Source organism: Lithobates pipiens, unplaced genomic scaffold, assembly GCF_037356315.1.
Source record: "Lithobates pipiens isolate NorthernLeopardFrog02 unplaced genomic scaffold, aLitPip1_a1.2 Scaffold_3, whole genome shotgun sequence".
In the NCBI taxonomy this organism is placed as follows: Eukaryota; Metazoa; Chordata; class Amphibia; order Anura; family Ranidae; genus Lithobates; species Lithobates pipiens.
This window is the reverse complement of record NW_027507790.1, coordinates 282373075-282393263: the sequence shown is the minus strand read 5'-3', so window position 1 is coordinate 282393263 and position 20189 is coordinate 282373075. Positions and strand designations below refer to the sequence as shown.

Sequence of the window (20189 nt, the reverse complement as noted above, 5' to 3'; positions counted from 1 at the left end):
ACAATATATAAATACCGGACTGGTGACCCCACAATATATAAATACCGGACTGGTTACCCCACAATATATAAATACCGGACTGGTGACCCCACAATATATAAATACCGGACTGGTGACCCCCACAATATATAAATACCGGACTGGTGACCCCACAATATATAAATACCGGACTGGTGACCCCACAATATATAAATACCGGACTGGTGACCCCACAATATATAAATACCGGACTGGTGACCCCACAATATATAAATACCGGACTGGTGACCCCACAATATATAAATAACGGACTGGTGACCCCACAATATATAAATACCGGACTGGTGACCCCACAATATATAAATAACGGACTGGTGACCCCACAATAGGGAGAAAACTTTTCTATGTAAGGGAATTTAATAAGACACGCGGCCCTTCACTAAAATTTGAAGAGAAGGGGTTTATCCTTAAACTTAAGGTTTTAAACTTAAACCTTAAAGGATGTGGAATTCCCTTCCACAGGCGGTGGTTTCAGCAGGGGTCATCGATAATTTAAAAAAAAAAACTATTAGATAAGTACCTGAACGACCAAAACATACAGGGATATACAATGTAATATTAACTTAAAAGCACACGCATAGGTTGGACTTGATGGACTTGTGTCTGTTTTTCAACCTCACCAACTATGTAACTATGTAATGATTGGGACCTGACAAACTGCCCCCCCCCCTCCCCCCCACTCAAGAAGATTTGTCCAACATTGGCCTGATCTACCAAGGACTGATGATACCAGAACTACAACAGTGGAAGTGTGGAAAAGCCAGGTGGAGGACCTACTGGTGAAACAATGACCCGCACCCATGTGACCTTCTGTTGGAACACTCTTCAATGCCCTTCACCCATGTGACCTGCACCCATTTGACCTTCTAGTGGACCACCCCTCAATGATCTGCACACATGTGACCTTGTGGTTGCACACTACTCAATGACCTGTACCCATGCAACCTTCTAATGCAGGGATCCTCAAACTACGGCCCTCCAGCTGTTGCAAAACTACACATCCCATGAGGCATTGTAAAACTCTGACATTCACAGACATGACGAGGCATGATGGGAATTGTAGTTCCTGAACAACTGGAGGGCCATAGTTTGAAGACCCATGCTCTAATGGAACACTCCTCAATGACCTGCACCCATTTGACCTCCTGGTGGAACACTCCTCAATGATCTGCACCCATGCAACCTTCTAATGGAACATTCCTCAATGACCAGCACCCATGTGACCTTCTGGTGGAATGCTTCTGAATGACCTGCACCCATGTTACCTACTGGTGGAACACTCCTCAATGTCGGGGCTGGGCTCTCTGCTGTCCCATTTCAGTGCTCAGGCTACTCAGCTGTCGGTTAATTGCCAGCACTCATCGTTCCACAGTGGCTCACCTGGTGATCATTTCCTGCTCGTCAGTCCAGCCTACAGCCAGCCCCTTGTGGCTATTTAAACTGCCTGGTTCATTCCTCCTGTGCCTTCGCCTTGGTCAAACATTCCTGGAAACTCTCTGCTGTGTTCCTGTTGAAAACTTGCCTTCTGGTTCCTGATCCTGTCTGCTGCCTCTGACTATGCTGATCTCTGGCTTCCTGATTTACTGGTTTGTTCTAACAATCCGCTTTGGCTACCGAACCCTGGCTATGTTTGCCTATGTTTACTTATCTGTACCATTTTTACCATTATATTAAAAAGTGTGAATTTATTGCATTTTCTTTCTCCATCTGATTTATGGTTCCTGACACTCAATGACCTGCATCCATGTGGCCTTCTGGTGGAACACTCCTCAATGACCTGAGCCCATTTTACCTTCTGGTGGGACATTTCTCAATGGCCGACACCAATGTGACCTGGTGGAATACTCCTCAATGACCTGCACCCATGTGACCTTCTGGTGGAACACTCCTCAATGTCGGGACTGGGCTCTCTGCTCTCCTTTCTCAGTGCTCAGGTTGCTCAGCTGTCGGTTAATTGCCAGCACTCATCGTTCCACAGGGGCTCACCTGGTGATCATTTCCTGCTTGTCAGTCCATGGTGGAAAACTCCTCAATGACCTCCTCATGTTACCTTCTAGTGGAACAGTGCCTGACCTCACAAATGCTGTTCTGGAAGAATGGTCAAACATTCCCATAGACACCCTCCTAAACCTTGTGGACGGTCTTCCCAGAAGAGGTGAAGCTGTTATAGCTGCAAAGGGCGGAGCCAACACAATATTGAACCCTCCGGACTAAGACTGGGATGTCATTCAAGTTAATTTGTGTGTAAAGGCAGGTGTCACAATACTTTTGACAATATAATGTATATGTTGATACCTTTTGGCTCCTTTTGCAGAGTCGTCATTAACAACCATCTCTGTATGGGATCTCTGGGTGGGATCTCTGGGCGGTGGGTTCTCTGGGTGGTGGGATCTCTGCATGGGTTCTATGGGTGGGATCTCTGGGTGGTGGGTTCTCTGGGTGGTGGGTTCTCTGGGTGGTGGGATCTCTGGGTGGTGGGATCTCTGCATGGGTTCTATGGGTGGGATCTCTGGGTGGTGGGATCTCTGGGTGGTGGGTTCTATGGGTGGGATCTCTAGGTGGGATCTCTGGGTGGTGGGATCTCTGGGTGGGATCTCTGGGTGGTGGGATCTCTGGGTGGTGGGATCTTATTATGCACCTGTCTACTCTGGACTGATTCACCTAAACTTTCTTATCTCCTCCGCTAATGCCAAATGGACATCCCCTCTTTGGGCCAAGAGAACTGGGAGGAGTGTCCTGGAATCTGCCCCTCACGTATGATCCCCTCGGAGGAGGAACGTATTCAGATTAGGTTGATCAATAGGATTTATTATACCCCATACAGATTACATAAGATTTACTCCAAGCTCTACTCACTTGCCAAAAGGTGCAATGTTGGCACCGGTACTTACCGTCCTCTATTGTGATCCTCTCCACAAAATGAAGGTTATTGGAGAAAATTATAGATACTTTTAACTCACAATTGCACAGAACCGTAAAGCCAAACACTGTCCTGATAATTTGGGGTTGTTCCCCCTCCACTCCTCACCACATGGGCACTTGGGCATTCAACTTCAATAGGAGACTATTCCCCAATGACAGCTATATACACCATGAAGGCGATCTATATTATTTGTAGATGACACCTCCACACACAAGTAATAGTTTTGTGTGAATTCTGCCATTTGTCACCTCTTCAGCGGGGGCAGGATCTCGGTTCTGATGCTGGATTGGTCTGTGTTTCCAATTGGCTCCACCCTGAAGAATGGCCGATGATACCATTTGGTAAATGAACCCTCCCCCACCCACTACGGAGACTCCTCCAACCAATCAGCAGTCACATATCACTCAATCTATTTCACAATAAATGTGGGCGGTCTGATCACCATTCTGTTAGTTTATGTAAATTCTATTTCTTCTAAAGTTTCTTTTGCCATTTCATGCGCAGTCTGCACCTTGCTGAACATTTCATCTCATTATTACAGTTATAATTCTGCATTTGAGGTCTGAGATTAAATACAACTAAACTCTTCAGCTGCACATGGATGACCTCCTGATACAAGGCATCATATCCAATACCCCTGATACCCCCATCATGGAAGAGGCAGATCTTATACCCCTGATACCCCCACCATGGAAGAGGCAGATCTAATACCCCTGATGTCCTCACCATGGAAGAGGCATATCCAATACCCCTGATACCCCCACCATGGAAGAGGCATATCCAATACCCCTGATACCCCCACCATAGAAGAGACAGATCTAATACCCCTGACACCCCCATCATGGAAGAGGCAGATCTAATACCCCTGATACCTCCACCATGAAAGAGTAAGATCTAATACCCCTGACACCCCCACCATGGAAGAGACAGATATAATACCCCTGTAACCCCCACCATGGAAGAAGCAGATCTTATACCCCTGACACCTCCACCATGGAAAAGGGAAGATCTAATACTCCTAACACCCCCACTATGAAAGAGACACATCTAATACCCCTGACACCCCCACCATGGAAGAGGCAGATCTAATACCCCTAACACCTTCACCATGGAAAAGGGAAGATCTAATACTCCTAACACCCCCACTATGAAAGAGACACATCTAATACCCCTGACACCCCCATCATGGAAGAGGCAGATCTAATACCCCTGATACCCCCACCATAGAAGAGACAGATCTAATACCCCTGATACCCCCACCATGGAAGAGACAGATCTAATACCCCTGATACCCCCACCATGGAAGAGACAGATCTAATACCCCTGATACCCCCACCATGGAAGAGGCATATCCAATACCCCTGATACCCCCACCATAGAAGAGACAGATCTAATACCCCTGACACCCCCATCATGGAAGAGGCAGATCTAATACCCCTGATACCTCCACCATGAAAGAGTAAGATCTAATACCCCTGACACCCCCACCATGGAAGAGACAGATATAATACCCCTGTAACCCCCACCATGGAAGAAGCAGATCTTATACCCCTGACACCTCCACCATGGAAAAGGGAAGATCTAATACTCCTAACACCCCCACTACGAAAGAGACACATCTAATACCCCTGACACCCCCACCATGGAAGAGGCAGATCTAATACCCCTAACACCTTCACCATGGAAGAGGAAAATCTAATACCCCTGATACCTCCACCAAGGAAGAGGCAGCTTTAATACTCCTGACACGTTCACCATGGAAGAGGCAGATCTAATACCCCAGAGACTCGCACCATGGAAATGGCAGATCTAATATCCCTGATCCCCCCACCATTGGAAGAAGCAGATCTAATACCCCTGATACCTCCACCATGGAAAAGGGAATATCTAATACTCCTAACACCCCACTATGAAAGAGACACATCTAATACCCCTGACACCCCCACCATGAAAGAGGCAGAACTAATACCCCTGACACCCCCACCATGAAAGAGGCAGAACTAATACCCCTGACACCTCCACCATGGAAGAGGCATATCTAATACCCCCGATTCCCATACCATGCAAGAGACATGTCTAATACCTCTGATACCTCCACTATGAAAGATACAGATCTAATACCTCTGATGACATGCCCACTATGGAAGAGGCAGATCTAATACCCCTGACACCCCCACCTTGGAAGTGGCAGATCTAATACCCCTGACACCCCTACCATGGAAGAGGCAGATCTAATACCCCTGACATCCCTACCATGGAAAAGGCAGATCTAATACCCCTGACACCCCTACCATGGAAGAGCAGATCTAATACCCCTGACACCCCCACCATGGAAGAGGCAGATCTAATACCCCTGACACCCCTACCATGGAAGAGGCAGATCTAATACCCCTGACACCCCCACCATGGAAGAGGCAGATCTAATACCCCTGATACCCCTACCATGGAAGAGGCAGATCTAATACCCTGACACCCCTACCATGGAAGAGGCAGATCTAATACCCCTGACACCCCTACCATAGAAGATACAGATCTAATACCCCTGACATCCCCACTATGGAAGTGGCAGATCTAATACCCCTGACATCCCCACCATGGAAGTGGCAGATCTAATACCCCTGACATCCCCACCATGGAAGTGGCAGATCTAATACCCCTGACATCCCCACCATGGAAGAGGCAGATCTAATACCCCTTACAGCCCTACCATGGAAGAGGCAGATCTAATACCCCTGACACCCCTACCATGGAAGAGGCAGATCTAATACCCCTGACATCCCCACCATGGAAGTGGCAGATCTAATACCCCTGACATCCCCACCATGGAAGAGGCAGATCTAATACCCCTGACACCCCTACCATGGAAGAGGCAGATCTAATACCCCTGACATCCCTACCATGGAAAAGGCAGATCTAATACCCCTGACACCCCTACCATGGAAGAGCAGATCTAATACCCCTGACACCCCCACCATGGAAGAGGCAGATCTAATACCCCTGACACCCCTACCATGGAAGAGGCAGATCTAATACCCCTGACACCCCCACCATGGAAGAGGCAGATCTAATACCCCTGACACCCCTACCATGGAAGAGGCAGATCTAATACCCTGACACCCCTACCATGGAAGAGGCAGATCTAATACCCCTGACACCCCTACCATAGAAGATACAGATCTAATACCCCTGACATCCCCACTATGGAAGTGGCAGATCTAATACCCCTGACATCCCCACCATGGAAGTGGCAGATCTAATACCCCTGACATCCCCACCATGGAAGTGGCAGATCTAATACCCCTGACATCCCCACCATGGAAGAGGCAGATCTAATACCCCTTACAGCCCTACCATGGAAGAGGCAGATCTAATACCCCTGACACCCCTACCATGGAAGAGGAAGATCTAATACCCCTGACACCCCTACCATGGAAGAGGCAGATCTAATATTCCTGACACCCCCACCATGGAAGAGGAGGATCTAATACTTCTAGTACCATCACCATGGATGAGGCAACCTTCGATGTGGTTGTCACCAGAGAGGACATCAAACTATCGGTATCGGGTCAGGACGAGGAGCTGTGAATTTGTTTCGGCACCGGAGAAGAATGAATTGTTTGCTTCTTCACAATATTTTAATGACCAGAAGAGAGAATTGGACAAACAATAAATAAATAAGTGAAGAGGAGTCCTCCTAACACTGCCTGCTGCGGGCGATGGGCTGGGCGGCCTCCGAACTATCAGACATCAGGTCCTCCCCGATGTGTGGTCTTCCAGGAGGGGGAGGCAGAGATCTGGATGTAGAGGATGAACGTTCCTGGGAAAACGTGTCTTTCAACTTCCTGCGCAATTCTGCCTGAACCTGATGAAAAGATAGAGACCATGGATGACCGAGGACAGGGATCACCATGGGAGGAGACACTGAGGAGGACAGGGATCACCATGGGAGGAGACACTGAGGAGGACAGGGATCACCATGGGAGGAGACACTGAGGAGGACAGGGATCACCAGAGGGGGAGACACTGAGGAGGACAGGGATCACCAGAGGGGGAGATACTGAGGAGGACAGGGATCACCAGAGGGGGAGATACTGAGGAGGACAGGGATCACCACGGGAGGAGACACTGAGGAGGACAGGGATCACCACGGGAGGAGACACTGAGGAGGACAGGGATCACCACGGGAGGAGACACTGAGGAGGACAGGGATCACCATGGGAGGAGACACTGAGGAGGACAGGGATCATCATGGGAGGAGACACTGAGGAGGACAGGGATCACCATGGGAGGAGACACTGAGGAGGACAGGGATCACCAGAAGAGGACACACTGAGGAGGACAGAGATCACCATGGGAGGAGACACTGAGGAGGACAGAGATCATCATGGGAGGAGACACTGAGGAGGACAGGGATCATCATGGGAGGAGACACTGAGGAGGACAGGGATCACCATGGGAGGAGACACTGAGGAGGACAGGGATCACCATGGGAGGAGACACTGAGGAGGACAGGGATCACCATGGGAGGAGACACTGAGGAGGACAGGGATCACCAGAGGAGGAGACACTGAGGAGGACAGGGATCACCAGAGGAGGAGACACTGAGGAGGACAGGGATCACCAGAGGAGGAGACACTGAGGAGGACAGAGATCACCAGAGGAGGAGACACTGAGGAGGAGACATTGAGGAGGACAGAGATCACCAGAGGAGGAGAAACTGAGGACAGAGATCACCAGAGGAGGACACACTGAGGAGGACAAAGATCACCAGAGGAGGAGACACTGAGGAAGACAGAGATCACCAGAGGAGGAGACACTGAGGAGGACAAAGATCACCAGAGGAGGAGACACTGAGGAAGACAGAGATCACCAGAGGAGGACACACTGAGGAGGACAAAGATCACCAGAGGAGGAGACACTGAGGAGGACAGGGATCACCAGAGGAGGAGACACTGAGGAGGACAGGGATCACCAGAGGAGGAGACACTGAGGAGGACAGAGATCACCAGAGGAGGAGACACTGAGGAGGACAAAGATCACCAGAGGAGGAGACACTGAGGAGGATAAAGATCACCAGAGGAGGAGACACTGAGGAGGACAGAGATCACCAGAGGAGGAGACACTGAGGAGGACAGAGATCACCAGAGGAGGAGACACTGAGGAGGATAAAGATCACCAGAGGAGGAGACACTGAGGAGGACAGAGATCACCAGAGGAGGAGACACTGAGGAGGACAGAGATCACCAGAGGAGGAGACACTGAGGAGGACAAAGATCACCAGAGGAGGAGACACTGAGGAGGACAGAGATCACCAGAGGAGGAGACACTGAGGAGGATAAAGATCACCAGAGGAGGAGACACTGAGGAGGACAGAGATCACCAGAGGAGGAGACACTGAGGAGGACAGAGATCACCAGAGGAGGAGACACTGAGGAGGACAGAGATCACCAGAGGAGGAGACACTGAGGAGGACAGAGATCACCAGAGGGGGAGACACTGAGGAGGATAAAGATCACCAGAGGAGGAGACACTGAGGAGGACAGAGATCACCAGAGGAGGAGACACTGAGGAGGACAGAGATCACCAGAGGAGGAGACACTGAGGAGGACAGAGATCACCAGAGGAGGAGACACTGAGGAGGACAGAGATCACCAGAGGAGGAGACACTGAGGAGGATAAAGATCACCAGAGGAGGAGACACTGAGGAGGACAGAGATCACCAGAGGAGGAGACACTGAGGAGGAGACACTGAGGAGGAAAGAAGAGGCTGGAGAGGAGGAGATGATGAAGGGAGAGGAGAAGTTGAGAAGACGACACTCTGTGGGAATCTCTCACCTCTTTGTTGCATATACAATACAGCAGAGCGACCAGCAACCCCTGAGGAGAGACCAGAGATTAGTACAGCTGACAGGCAGATTACTGATCACTGATCACTGACATTCATCAATATGTATCACTGATCACTGACATTCATCAATACGTATCACTGATCACTGACATTCATCAATACGTATTATTGATCACTGACATTCATCAATACGTATCATTGATCACTGACATTCATCAATACGTATCATTGATCACTGACATTCATCAATACGTATCATTGATCACTGACATTCATCAATACGTATCATTGATCACTGACATTCATCAATACGTATTACTGATCACTGACATTCATCAATACGTATCATTGATCACTGACATTCATCAATACGTATCATTGATCACTGACATTCATCAATACGTATCATTGATCACTGACATTCATCAATACGTATTACTGATCACTGACATTCATCAATACGTATCATTGATCACTGACATTCATCAATACGTATCACTGATCACTGACATTCATCAATACGTATCATTGATCACTGACATTCATCAATACGTATTATTGATCACTGACATTCATCAATACGTATCATTGATCACTGACATTCATCAATACGTATCACTGATCACTGACATTCATCAATACGTATCACTGATCACTGACATTCATCAATACGTATTATTGATCACTGACATTCATCAATACGTATCACTGACATTCATCAATGCGTATTATTGATCACTGACATTCATCAATACGTATCATTGACATTCATCAATGCGTATTACTGATCACTGACATTCATCAATACGTATCATTGATCACTGACATTCATCAATACGTATTATTGATCACTGACATTCATCAATACGTATCATTGATCACTGACATTCATCAATGCGTATTACTGATCACTGACATTCATCAATACGTATCATTGATCACTGACATTCATCAATACGTATTACTGATCACTGACATTCATCAATACGTATCATTGATCACTGACATTCATCAATACGTATCATTGATCACTGACATTCATCAATACGTATTACTGATCACTGACATTCATCAATACGCATTATTGATCACTGACATTCATCAATACGTATCATTGATCACTGACATTCATCAATACGTATTATTGATCACTGACATTCATCAATACGTATCATTGATCACTGACATTCATCAATACCTATCATTGATCACTGACATTCATCAATACGTATCATTGATCACTGACATTCATCAATACGTATCATTGATCACTGACATTCATCAATACGTATTATTGATCACTGACATTCATCAATACCTATCATTGATCACTGACATTCATCAATACGTATTATTGATCACTGACATTCATCAATACGTATCACTGACATTCATCAATACGTATCATTGATCACTGACATTCATCAATATGTATATATCATTGATCAGCGGTTGGGGTGACACAGCCTCCCACGCTGACTCCACCCAGACATGGAGGGGCTGCGCCACACTAAGAACCGACCAATGGAAATTCTGCTTAGCCCCCAGCTGGCCAATCAGACGATCTCTTACATGAAAAGAGCTGAGCAGTAGCTCCAGCCCCAGCTTGCTGTAGCGGACGCGGCCCCGCGCGCTCTCCTCCGGGATCAGGTTGAAGACGGCCTCGTGGATCCCCAGAAGAGGGATCAATGTCAGGGTGGATTTGGCCAACCTGGTGATTGGAGGGAAAGGAGAAGCTGTTATTCTATCGGAGAGATATGACCAATAACATGCCTCCATTATATCATGTGACCTCCACCAGCATATTCCTGGAATGCTGCATTCTGAGGGGCACCACCGGGGGCGCTATACATGACCGCACACCACAGGGGGAGATATTCCGAGGGGAACCACCGGGGGGCGTTATACATGACCGCACACCACAGGGGGAGGGATTCTGAGGGGCACCACCGGGGGGCGATATACATGACCGCACACCACAGGGGGAGGAATTCTAAGGGGCACCACCGGGGGGCGTTATACATGACCGCACACCACAGGGGGAGGAATTCTGAGGGGCACCACCGGGGGGCGTTATACATGACCGCACACCACAGGGGGAGGCATTCTGAGGGGCACCACCGGGGGGCGTTATACATGCCCGCACACCACAGGGGGAGGAATTCTGAGGGGCACCACCGGGGGGCGTTATACATGCCCGCACACCACAGGGGGAGGAATTCTGAGGGGCACCACCGGGGGGCGTTATACATGACCACACACCACAGGGGGAGGAATTCTGAGGGGCACCACCGGGGGGCGTTATACATGACCGCACACCACAGGGGGAGGAATTCTGAGGGGCACCACCGGGGGGCGTTATACATGACCGCACACCACAGGGGGAGGTATTCCGAGGTGCACCACGGGGGGCGTTATACATGACCGCACACCACAGGGGGAGGAATTCTGAGGGGCACCACCGGGGGGCGTTATACATGACCGCACACCACAGGGGGAGGAATTCTGAGGGGCACCACCGGGGGGCGTTATACATGACCGCACACCACAGGGGGAGGTATTCCGAGGTGCACCACGGGGGGCGTTATACATGACCGCACACCACAGGGGGAGGAATTCTGAGGGGCACCACCGGGGGGCGTTATACATGACCGCACACCACAGGGGGAGGTATTCCGAGGTGCACCACGGGGGGCGTTATACATGACCGCACACCACAGGGGGAGGAATTCTGAGGGGCACCACCGGGGGGCGTTATACATGACCGCACACCACAGGGGGAGGAATTCTGATGTCAGAACTCCTATATTATAAACAGACTGATAATAATGGATAATAATCTGCAGCATGAGAAGTTCTGCAGATCTGTCCTGTGATTGGCCCACCTGTATTTCCTGTCACTCCTCCTCATCTGATTGGCTCGTAGTTTCAGCACCAGAATATGCAAAATCCGCAGGAAGATGATAAAGTTCACCTGATGACATCACAAAATAATAATAAGAGAGAAATATGTCACATGACCCAATCATACACCGAGCAAGCAATATAAGGATGGAAGACTGTTATATGATGAATGGATGGAGATGGAGGAAGGAAGACTGTTGTATGATGAATGGATGGGGATGGAGGAAGGAAGACTGTTATATGATGAATGGATGGAGGAAGGAAGACTGTTATATGATGAATGGATGGAGGATGGAAGACTGTTATATGATGAATGGATGGAGGAAGGAAGACTGTTATATGATGAATGGATGGAGGAAGGAAGACTGTTATATGATGAATGGATGGAGATGGAGGATGGAAGACTGTTATATGATGAATGGATGGAGGAAGGAAGACTGTTATATGATGAATGGATGGAGGATGGAAGACTGTTATATGATGAATGGATGGAGGATGGAAGACTGTTATATGATGAATGGATGGGGATGGAAGACTGTTATATGATGAATGGATGGAGGATGGAAGACTGTTATATGATGAATGGATGGAGGAAGGAAGACTGTTATATGATGAATGGATGGAGGAAGGAAGACTGTTATATGATGAATGGATGGAGGAAGGAAGACTGTTATATGATGAATGGATGGGGATGGAAGACTGTTATATGATGAATGGATGGAGATGGAGGAAGGAAGACTGTTATATGATGAATGGATGGGGATGGAGGATGGAAGACTGTTATATGATGAATGGATGGGGATGGAGGATGGAAGACTGTTATATGATGAATGGATGGGGATGGAGGAAGGAAGACTGTTATATGATGAATGGATGGGGATGGAGGATGGAAGACTGTTATATGATGAATGGATGGAGGATGGAAGACTGTTATATGATGAATAGATGGGGATGGAAGACTGTTATATGATGAATAGATGGGGATGGAGGAAGGAAGACTGTTATATGATGAATGGATGGAGGAAGGAAGACTGTTATATGATGAATAGATGGAGATGGAGGATGGAAGACTGTTATATGATGAATGGATGGAGGTGGAGGATGGGAGACTGTTATATGATGAATGGATGGAGGAAGGAAGACTGTTATATAATGAATAGATGGGGATGGAGGAAGGAAGACTGTTATATGATGAATGGATGGAGGAAGGAAGACTGTTATATGATGAATGGATGGAGGAAGGAAGACTGTTATATGATGAATGGATGGAGGAAGGAAGACTGTTATATGATGAATGGATGGAGGAAGGAAGACTGTTATATGATGAATGGATGGAGGAAGGAAGACTGTTATATGATGAATGGATGGAGATGGAGGATGGAAGACTGTTGTATGATGAATGGATGGGGATGGAGGAAGGAAGACTGTTATATGATGAATGGATGGAGGAAGGAAGACTGTTATATGATGAATGGATGGAGGATGGAAGACTGTTATATGATGAATGGATGGAGGAAGGAAGACTGTTATATGATGAATGGATGGAGGAAGGAAGACTGTTATATGATGAATGGATGGAGATGGAGGATGGAAGACTGTTATATGATGAATGGATGGAGGAAGGAAGACTGTTATATGATGAATGGATGGAGGATGGAAGACTGTTATATGATGAATGGATGGAGGATGGAAGACTGTTATATGATGAATGGATGGGGATGGAAGACTGTTATATGATGAATGGATGGAGGATGGAAGACTGTTATATGATGAATGGATGGAGGAAGGAAGACTGTTATATGATGAATGGATGGAGGAAGGAAGACTGTTATATGATGAATGGATGGAGGAAGGAAGACTGTTATATGATGAATGGATGGAGATGGAGGATGGAAGACTGTTATATGATGAATGGATGGGGATGGAAGACTGTTATATGATGAATGGATGGAGATGGAGGAAGGAAGACTGTTATATGATGAATGGATGGGGATGGAGGATGGAAGACTGTTATATGATGAATGGATGGGGATGGAGGAAGGAAGACTGTTATATGATGAATGGATGGGGATGGAGGATGGAAGACTGTTATATGATGAATGGATGGAGGATGGAAGACTGTTATATGATGAATGGATGGGGATGGAAGACTGTTATATGATGAATAGATGGGGATGGAGGAAGGAAGACTGTTATATGATGAATGGATGGAGGAAGGAAGACTGTTATATGATGAATAGATGGAGATGGAGGATGGAAGACTGTTATATGATGAATGGATGGAGATGGAGGAAGGAAGACTGTTATATGATGAATGGATGGAGGTGGAGGATGGGAGACTGTTATATGATGAATGGATGGAGGATGGAAGACTGTTATATGATGAATGGATGGAGGATGGAAGACTGTTATATGATGAATGGATGGGGATGGAAGACTGTTATATGATGAATAGATGGGGATGGAGGAAGGAAGACTGTTATATGATGAATGGATGGAGGAAGGAAGACTGTTATATAATGAATAGATGGGGATGGAGGAAGGAAGACTGTTATATGATGAATGGATGGAGGAAGGAAGACTGTTATATGATGAATGGATGGAGGAAGGAAGACTGTTATATGATGAATGGATGGAGGAAGGAAGACTGTTATATGATGAATGGATGGAGGAAGGAAGACTGTTATATGATGAATGGATGGAGGAAGGAAGACTGTTATATGATGAATGGATGGAGATGGAGGATGGAAGACTGTTATATGATGAATGGATGGAGGAAGGAAGACTGTTATATGATGAATGGATGGGGATGGAAGACTGTTATATGATGAATGGATGGAGGATGGAAGACTGTTATATGATGAATGGATGGAGGAAGGAAGACTGTTATATGATGAATGGATGGAGGAAGGAAGACTGTTATATGATGAATGGATGGAGATGGAGGAAGGAAGACTGTTATATGATGAATGGATGGGGATGGAAGACTGTTATATGATGAATGGATGGAGGAAGGAAGACTGTTATATGATGAATGGATGGAGGAAGGAAGACTGTTATATGATGAATGGATGGGGATGGAAGACTGTTATATGATGAATGGATGGAGGATGGAAGACTGTTATATGATGAATGGATGGAGGAAGGAAGACTGTTATATGATGAATGGATGGAGGAAGGAAGACTGTTATATGATGAATGGATGGAGATGGAGGAAGGAAGACTGTTATATGATGAATGGATGGGGATGGAAGACTGTTATATGATGAATGGATGGAGGATGGAAGACTGTTATATGATGAATGGATGGAGGAAGGAAGACTGTTATATGATGAATGGATGGAGGATGGAAGACTGTTATATGATGAATGGATGGGGATGGAAGACTGTTATATGATGAATGGATGGAGGAAGGAAGACTGTTATATGATGAATGGATGGGGATGGAAGACTGTTATATGATGAATGGATGGAGATGGAGGAAGGAAGACTGTTATATGATGAATGGATGGGAGTGGAGGAAGGAAGACTGTTATATGATGAATGGATGGAGGAAGGAAGACTGTTATATGATGAATAGATGGAGATGGAGGATGGAAGACGGTTATATGATGAATGGATGGGAGTGGAGGAAGGAAGACTGTTATATGATGAATGGATGGGGATGGAAGACTGTTATATGATGAATGGATGGGGGTGGAAGACTGTTATATGATGAATGGATGGAGGATGGAAGACTGTTATATGATAAATGGATGGAGGAAGGAAGACTGTTATATAATGAATGGATGGAGGATGGAAGACTGTTATATAATGAATGGATGGAGGATGGAAGACTGTTATATGATAAATGGATGGAGGAAGGAAGACTGTTATATGATGAATGGATGGAGATGGAGGAAGGAAGACTGTTATATGATGAATGGATGGAGATGGAGGAAGGAAGACTGTTATATGATGAATGGATGGAGATGGAGGATGGAAGACTGTTATATGATGAATGGATGGAGATGGAGGATGGAAGACTGTTATATGATGAATGGATGGGGATGGAAGACTGTTATATGATGAATGGATGGAGATGGAGAAAGGAAGACTGTTATATGATGAATGGATGGAGGAAGGAAGAGTGTTATATGATGAATGGATGGAGGAAGGAAGACTGTTATATGGTGAATGGATGGGGATGGAAGACTGTTATATGATGAATGGATGGAGATGGAGGATGGAAGACTGTTATATGATGAATGGATGGGGGTGGAAGACTGTTATATGATGAATGGATGGGGATGGAAGACTGTTATATGATGAATGGATGGAGGATGGAAGACTGTTATATGATGAATGGATGGAGATGGAGGAAGGAAGACTGTTATATGATGAATGGATGGAGGATGGAAGACTGTTATATGATGAATGGATGGAGATGGAGGATGGAAGACTGTTATATGATGAATGGATGGAGATGGAGAAAGGAAGACTGTTATATGATGAATGGATGGAGGAAGGAAGAGTGTTATATGGTGAATGGATGGGGATGAAGGAAGGAAGACTGTTATATGATGAATGGATGGAGATGGAGGATAGAAGACTGTTATATGATGAATGGATGGAGGAAGGAAGACTGTTATATGATGAATGGATGGGGATGGAGGAAGGAAGACTGTTGTATGATGAATGGATGGAGGATGGAAGACTTCGCTATGATGAATGGATGGGGATGGAAGACTGTTATATGATGAATGGATGGGGATGGAGGAAGGAAGACTGTTATATGATGAATGGATGGGGATGGAAGACTGTTATATGATGAATGGATGGAGGAAGGAAGACTGTTATATGATGAATGGATGGAGATGGAGGAAGGAAGACTGTTATATGATGAATGGATGGAGGAAGGAAGACTGTTATATGGTGAATGGATGGGGATGGAAGACTGTTATATGATGAATGGATGGAGATGGAAGAAGGAAGACTGTTATATGATGAATGGATGGAGATGGAGGATGGAAGACTGTTATATGGTGAATGGATGGGGCTGGAGGATGGAAGAATGTTATATGGTGAATGGATGGGGATGGAAGACTGTTATATGATGAATGGATGGGGATGGAGGAAGGAAGACTGTTGTATGATGAATGGATGGAGGATGGAAGACTGTTATATGATGAATGGATGGGGATGGAAGACTGTTATATGATGAATGGATGGGGATGGAGGAAGGAAGACTGTTGTATGATGAACGGATGGAGGATGGAAGACTGTTGTATGATGAATGGATGGGGATGGAAGACTGTTATATGGTGAATGGATGGGGATGGAAGACTGTTATATGATGAATGGATGGGGATGGAGGAAGGAAGACTGTTGTATGATGAATGGATGGAGGATGGAAGACTGTTATATGATGAATGGATGGGGATGGAAGACTGTTATATGATGAATGGATGGGGATGGAGGAAGGAAGACTGTTGTATGATGAACGGATGGAGGATGGAAGACTGTTGTATGATGAATGGATGGGGATGGAAGACTGTTATATGGTGAATGGATGGGGATGGAAGACTGTTATATGATGAATGGATGGGGATGGAGGAAGGAAGACTGTTGTATGATGAATGGATGGAGGATGGAAGACTGTTGTATGATGAATGGATGGAGGATGGAAGACTGTTATATGATGAATGGATGGAGGATGGAAGACTGTTATATGGTGAATGGATGGGGATGGAGGAAGGAAGACTGTTATATGGTGAATGGATGGGGATGGAGGAAGGAAGACTGTTGTATGATGAATGGATGGAGGATGGAAGACTTCGCTATGATGAATGGATGGGGATGGAAGACTGTTATATGATGAATGGATGGGGATGGAGGAAGGAAGACTGTTATATGATGAATGGATGGAGATGGAGGATGGAAGACTGTTATATGGTGAATGGATGGGGATGGGGGTGGAAGACTGTTATATGGTGAATGGATGGGGATGGAGGAAGGAAGACTGTTATATGATGAATGGATGGAGATGGAGGATGGAAGACTGTTATATGGTGAATGGATGGGGATGGGGGTGGAAGACTGTTATATGGTGAATGGATGGGGATGGAAGACTGTTATATGGTGAATGGATGGGGATGGAAGACTGTTATATGATGAATGGATGGGGATGGAGGAAGGAAGACTGTTGTATGATGAATGGATGGAGGATGGAAGACTGTTATATGATGAATGGATGGGGATGGAGGATGGAAGACTGTTATATGATGAATGGATGGGGATGGAAGACTGTTATATGATGAATGGATGGGGATGGAGGAAGGAAGACTGTTATATGATGAATGGATGGGGATGGAGGAAGGAAGACTGTTATATGATGAATGGATGGGGATGGAGGAAGGAAGACTGTTATATGATGAATGGATGGGGATGGAAGACGGTTATATGATGAATGGATGGAGGAAGGAAGACTGTTATATGATGAATGGATGGGGATGGAGGAAGGAAGACGGTTATATGATGAATGGATGGGGATGGAAGACTGTTATATGATGAATGGATGGGGATGGAGGATGGAAGACGGTTATATGATGAATGGATGGGGATGGAGGAAGGAAGACTGTTGTATGATGAATGGATGGGGATGGAGGAAGGAAGACTGTTATATGATGAATGGATGGGGATGGAGGAAGGAAGACTGTTATATGATGAATGGATGGAGGAAGGAAGACTGTTATATGATGAATGGATGGGGATGGAAGACTGTTATATGATGAATGGATGGGGATGGAGGAAGGAAGACGGTTATATGATGAATGGATGGAGGATGGAAGACCAGCCAATCACCATCCTCGTACAATTGATGTGCAGATCCCCCCCACCCCCGCACTGGTCTCCTAGACCGCAGAGCTGACCATCCTTCACTTACCAGCACAGCGAATAGGATTGGAGATCGGATGATCCACCAATAGGATCGGTTGTCGTTCCTCTCCCAACACCTACAAGACAGAAGGCGGGGCGTCACACAACCTCTTATGTGGTTCCTCCCCACCAATCAGAGGACGGTGACACCCCCCCGAGGACACGCCTCCTCTGCGGGAGATCTACTCACTGTGTGTTCTCATACAGCTGCCGCACCACCACCCACGGGACCACAAACAGCACCGGGGCCCCTGGAAGACACAGGAAGAGAAGGGTGACACCATGGACTTACCCCAACCCACCGCCCTGTACAGAGGTGACACCATGGACTTACCCCAACCCACCGCCCTGTACAGAGGTGACACCATGGACTTACCCCAACCCACCGCCCTGTACAGAGGTGACACCATGGACTTACCCCAACCCACCGCCCTGTACAGAGGTGACACCATGGACTTACCCCAACCCACCGCCCTGTACAGAGGTGACACCATGGACTTACCCCAACCCAACGCCATGTACAGAGGTGACACCATGGACTTACCCCAACCCAACGCCATGTACAGAGGTGACACCATGGACTTACCCCAACCCAGCGCCCTGTACAGAGGTGACACCATGGACTTACCCCAACCCACCGCCCTGTACAGAGGTGACACCATGGACTTACCCCAACCCAGCGCCCTGTACAGAGGTGACACCATGGACTTACCCCAACCCAACGCCATGTACAGAGGTGACACCATGGACTTACCCCAACCCAACGCCATGTACAGAGGTGACACCATGGACTTACCCCAACCCAGCGCCCTGTACAGAGGTGACACCATGGACTTACCCCAACCCACCGCCCTGTACAGAGGTGACACCATGGACTTACCCCAACCCAGCGCCCTGTACAGAGGTGACACCATGGACTTACCCCAACCCAACGCCATGTACAGAGGTGACACCATGGACTTACCCCAACCCAGCGCCCTGTACAGAGGTGACACCATGGACTTACCCCAACCCAGCGCCCTGTACAGAGGTGACACCATGGACTTACCCCAACCCAGCGCCCTGTACAGAGGTGACACCATGGACTTACCCCAACCCAACGCCATGTACAGAGGTGACACCATGGACTTACCCCAACCCAGCGCCCTGTACAGAGGTGACACCATGGACTTACCCCAACCCAACGCCCTGTACAGAGGTGACACCATGGACTTACCCCAACCCAACGCCATGTACAGAGGTGACACCATGGACTTACCCCAACCCAACGCCATGTACAGAGGTGACACCATGGACTTACCCCAACCCACCGCCCTGTACAGAGGTGACACCATGGACTTACCCCAACCCACCGCCCTGTACAGAGGTGACACCATGGACTTACCCCAACCCACCGCCCTGTACAGAGGTGACACCATGGACTTACCCCAACCCACCGCCCTGTACAGAGGTGACACCATGGACTTACCCCAACCCACCGCCCTGTACAGAGGGGACACCATGGACTTACCCCAACCCAACGCCATGTACAGAGGTGACACCATGGACTTACCCCAA

At 47.1% G+C, this 20189-nt stretch overlaps 1 protein-coding gene across 1 annotated transcript in view; it reads right to left on the bottom strand.

Annotated features, from left to right (window-relative positions):
• Nucleotides 1-6587: 6587 nt before the first annotated feature.
• GIPR (gastric inhibitory polypeptide receptor) overlaps nucleotides 6588-20189 on the bottom strand; it is a 36447-nt gene continuing 22845 nt past the window's right edge. The window contains exons 9-14 of the mRNA XM_077463206.1: nucleotides 18823-18883; nucleotides 18640-18709; nucleotides 11696-11784; nucleotides 10383-10521; nucleotides 8798-8839; nucleotides 6588-6824 (exon numbers count right to left, since the gene is read on the bottom strand). Coding sequence (XP_077319332.1) covers nucleotides 6657-6824; nucleotides 8798-8839; nucleotides 10383-10521; nucleotides 11696-11784; nucleotides 18640-18709; nucleotides 18823-18883 — 569 coding nt within the window. The 3' untranslated portion in view covers nucleotides 6588-6656. The remainder of the gene's footprint in view (nucleotides 6825-8797; nucleotides 8840-10382; nucleotides 10522-11695; nucleotides 11785-18639; nucleotides 18710-18822; nucleotides 18884-20189) is intronic.